The sequence below is a fragment of the Octodon degus genome, unplaced genomic scaffold (genome assembly GCF_000260255.1).
Source record: "Octodon degus isolate 3935 unplaced genomic scaffold, OctDeg1.0 scaffold00163, whole genome shotgun sequence".
Classification (NCBI taxonomy): Eukaryota; Metazoa; Chordata; class Mammalia; order Rodentia; family Octodontidae; genus Octodon; species Octodon degus.
In genome coordinates this window covers 6,139,932-6,144,336 of record NW_004524739.1, presented here as the reverse complement: position 1 = coordinate 6,144,336, position 4,405 = coordinate 6,139,932, and the positions used below count along the sequence as shown (strand labels likewise).

Below are 4,405 nucleotides of genomic sequence, written 5' to 3'. Positions count from 1 at the left end.
TGAGACAGAGTCTCACTCTGCAGTTCAGACTGGCCTGGAGCTCACTTTGCAACCCAGGCTGGTCTTGACTCAAATGATCCTCCTGCCTCAGCCTCCCGAGTGCTGGGATTCCAGAAATGCGCCACCACGCCTGGCCTCTTTTTGAAGATAACTAAATGAGCTCAGAATTCAGTCATTTAACCAAGGTCCCACTGCTAGTCAGTGGAAGACAAGGACAGCTTTCCGTGTCTCTGAATTGCCCTTAACATACTCACAGTCAGCCATTAGTAGCCATGGATTCAACCAACCACAGGTCAAAAAATACTTGGAAAAAAACCTGTATGCACAGAAAACATGTACAGACTCTTTTTCTTGTCATCATTCCTTTGACAATACTATATAACAAATATTTACAGAGCATTCTTACCGCAATAAAGATTGAAAATAATCTAGAGATGATTTAAAGGATACAGGATGATTTGTGTAGGTTATGTACAAATATTACATCATGTTATGTAAGACATTTGTGCATCCATAATTTTTGTATTCAAGGGGAATACTGGAACCAATCCCTCATGGATAACAAAGGAGGACTATACTCTAGTTGGAGAGGCAGAACATAAAAATCACGAAGAAACAATGCCCTTACGCAGCAGGCTCCATGAATACGTATGGGTGGCGGTAGCAACAACATCAATGATGGTGGTGGTGGCAGTGATGGTGGGGGTGATGATGGCAGTGACAATGATGTGGCAACGATGACCGGGGAGGACACAGGCAAGACCGTGTGCACTAAAGGACTGGAGCTGATGAGTGTTGACGGAGCTCACCTGAGTCCTCTCCATACCAGTCAGTCTGGACATCCACCATGGAACCCATGGCCATCCCTGCACCTTCCGGTCTTCCCTCCAAACCTCCAGAGAAGTGGTGATCTCGGTCATCTCTGCTCTGGACAGCACTGCTGCGCAAGAGCGCCTCCAGGAACTGCTTCACATGGTAGTTGCTGTAAGTCAAGTCCACAGCCTGGCCGCCAGGCGGGCCCTCCTCCATGTGGGCCAGGCTCAGCGGGGCTGCGCAGGGCTGCAGCTGCTCCCCAACCTGGGCCTCCGCCTCCCCAGCATCCAATTCCACCTTGGGCTCTACCCGTTTGGGCCGAGTAGAGAGGTCACTGCCAGAGGAGCTACGGCTGTGGCTGTCTTTTACCACCAGTTCCAAGGGGTGACAGTCTCCACAGTCATCATAAGGGGACTCTTTTGTGTAGTCCACACTCTCTTTTCCCTCAGCTGGGGAGGCGACTGAGCTCTTGGTACTGCGGGAAGTCCCCTCCTTGCCTGAACTGGGGCTTCCACTGTCAACCTCATGGGCTGCAACTGCCGCTGCTGCCGCCGCTGCCGCAGCTGCTGCCACCGCTGCAGCCATAGCAGCCTCCTTCTCCATCTTGCGGCAAATATCAAGGGAAGACCTGATATAGGTCTTGCAGAAATTCACCACATCATTCATCTGCAGGTAGCTGGCAGCTGACATAACTTCAATTACGTTCTCCCCACACAAATCCAACTTCCCAGAATAAAGGAAATCCAAAATAGTAGAGAAGGCATCAGAGGTGACAATGTCCAACGAGGCGGTGCTATGTCGCCCGCTGTCCTGGATGTAGTGAATGAGCAGGGCCCGGAAGTAGCCGCTGTTAGCAAATAAAATGTTCCTGTGGGCTTTGAAGATGCGCCCTTCCACAATGATGCTGCAGTCGCAGAAGAAGTCCCTCTTCCTCTGTTCGTTCAGCTCCTCCAGGAGCTTGGCGCAGTATGTCTGCATCTCCATTCCTCCGCCGGCTGCTGCTGCTCAGGAGTAGCCTGTACCTCTGCCAAGATTTTTGTTCAAGTTAACTCACAAATTTCAGCCTTACTAACTGATGTGCATTTTTTTTTTTTTTAATGTGTTTGGTAGAGGGTCTCCTACGCAACTCAGACTCATAGTGACCCTCCTGTTTTCAGCCTCCCAGGTGCTGGGATTATAGGCGTGCACCACCATGACTGGTCTTGGTGGCCAGCTCTGCACACCTGGGGCCGGGCCGGCACAGCATGTGGTGCGGGGGATCGAACCCTGGTCCCTGCGCTCGCCTAAGCAGGCACTTAGTCCACTGAGCTATCTCACTGGCCCGATTTTAGGACTATTTTTTAAAATAACCTTAAATCCTAATACTGGCCCCATTTTTTCAAAATGGAAATTAAAGATAGGAAATGACCTGGCTGTAATAAAGCCCGCACTCAAAATCTGTGTCTGTCTGCCTCTAGTCAGGGTTCTTCTGCATTGTATTCCACTTTCTTTTTATTTATTTATTTATTTATTTGTTTGTGTGTGTGTGTGTGTGTGTGTGTGTGTGTGGCCAGCTCAGCCCACCAGGGGGCAGGCCGGCTGGCATGTGGTGCTGGGGGATTGAACCGCGGTCCCTGTGCTTTGCTAAGCTTGTTCTAAGTAGGTGCTTTAGACCACTGAGCCATCTCACCAGCCCCTCCACTTTCATCAAGACTTAAATTATGGAAAACACCTAAGTCTAAAAGTACAGTTCAGTCTCAGGGTCCCAACGTGGACTTTGTGACCGGCAAGCACAGCCTTAGTGCCTGCTTTTTATCTCAGCTCTGCAGAAACACCTGGCAGACCCCTGGGCTGCTCAGCTCCCACTGTTCATTCTTCTGGTTCCAGGGTCCTCACAGGCTTTTAGGACCATCTTTCCCCATTCATGGCCAATGTGCTTTACACAAAGTTGGCCCTGTTCCCAGGCTCTAAGTGCATCAGATGTAATGCAGGCTACTATAATCACTGTATCCTACTCTCCGACCACCAGTGACTGACCGGGAGATGGCTATATGGTTAGAGCCCATGGAAAGGAATAAAACGTTTGCTGACCTTTCAGGAAAAAGCACACTCTTTTCAAACAGGCACACAGATGTGTGCCTCGCCCAGAGGAACCAGCTCAATAAAGATGCCAGCCCAGTCTGTTCAGGGAGCCTGCGGATGCCATCTGAGCCTCAGCTCAAACCATGCCAGAAGGCAATTAAGTCCCTTCTTGCATTAGTTAATCTGAGTTGGATTTTCTGTTGTTTACATCTGAGACACTCCTAAACTGACTGAATTCCACAACCTTTCGCTAACTCCCTCCTATTAACATTCTCTGGGGGGGGGGGCTGGGGAGATGGCTCAGTAGAATAAGTGCTTGCCTGGCAAGCACAAGGGCCTGAGTTCAACCCCCGGTTCCACAAAAAAAAGATAAAAAACCACATTAATATATCCACATAACAGTTAGGATAGATATATAGTTGCATTCTCTTAATGAATAGAATGATTTGTTCTAATGGTGTTTGTAAAAAGGATCTCAAGTCTGCATCTTGTACAGCAATTAACCACTAAGAAGAATATATGCAGTGTGTTATTTGTTGAAACTGTACTTCCGATTTGATTTGAAACTGTCTCATTGCTGTTTATCAATAAAATTTTGAAAAAATAATATATATATATCCACATAACGTTCTCTGGGCCTCCTTAGTCAGTGGACTACAAGCCCTTGGAGGCATGAACCATATCTTACTCAGTATGATAATCCTCAGCACCTAGCATAGTGTTCTAGATGAAGTATGTTTGCTAAGTTAAAAGCAACATCCCTTTTTTTTTCTCTCTCTCTTGAGACAGGGTCTAATTTAGTTACTTTTCTTGTTGCTGGGGCAAAATATTCAACACCTACAAGTTTGTTGTTGTTTTTTTTTTTTTTTTTTAAAGGAAAGGTTTATTTTAGCTCATAGTTTGTAGAGGTTTCAGTCCACAGTCAGCTGGCACCAAGGCAGAGTGGCACAGGACCAAGGAGGCACAGTCCGTGGAATGGGAGGCAGGAAGCAGGAAACCTGCCTTTCCTTTTTATCCCACCCCCACCCAGGGTGGAGCCTGTCTTCAGTAAATCCATTCAGCCACATGCAGAGCTCCGCTAAACCCATCAGTGGACTAATTCAGTAACATATACCCTTAATCCCAGCATCATACACCTTATATCAGCCAGCTCCAAAAAGCCCACATATGAGTCTGTGAGGTTTGGTAAGACATCTAGATAGAAGCCTAACAGGGTCTTACTAGGTTAGCCCAGGCTGGCCTTGAAATTCCAGTCTTTCCCCTTCAGCCTCCCTGGTGCTGGGATCACCACTAGCTAGAACACCCTTTTCTTCACTGCTATGTACAACAAGTATGAATCAAGTTTAAAATCTGCCTGGCAGTGAAAACTGACGGCCTTCTTCCTCAAACTCTCCCCTTCATTTTCTCCCATCATACAAACCACATTAGTCATTCCCCTTTTTTTGTTTGTTTGAGATAGGGTCTCATTATGTAGTCCAGGCTAGCCTCAAACTTACAGTGCTCCTCCTGCCTCAGCCTACCAAGTGCTAGG

General features: G+C 47.5%; 1 protein-coding gene across 1 annotated transcript in view; it reads right to left on the bottom strand.

The window, feature by feature from the left end:
• The window catches only part of Zbtb8b (zinc finger and BTB domain containing 8B), a 17,340-nt gene extending 15,543 nt beyond the window's left edge, over positions 1–1,797 (bottom strand). The window contains exon 1 of the mRNA XM_012517313.1: positions 810–1,797. Within this exon, the coding sequence (XP_012372767.1) occupies positions 810–1,797 (988 nt within the window). The remainder of the gene's footprint in view (positions 1–809) is intronic.
• Positions 1,798–4,405: the final 2,608 nt, after the last annotated feature.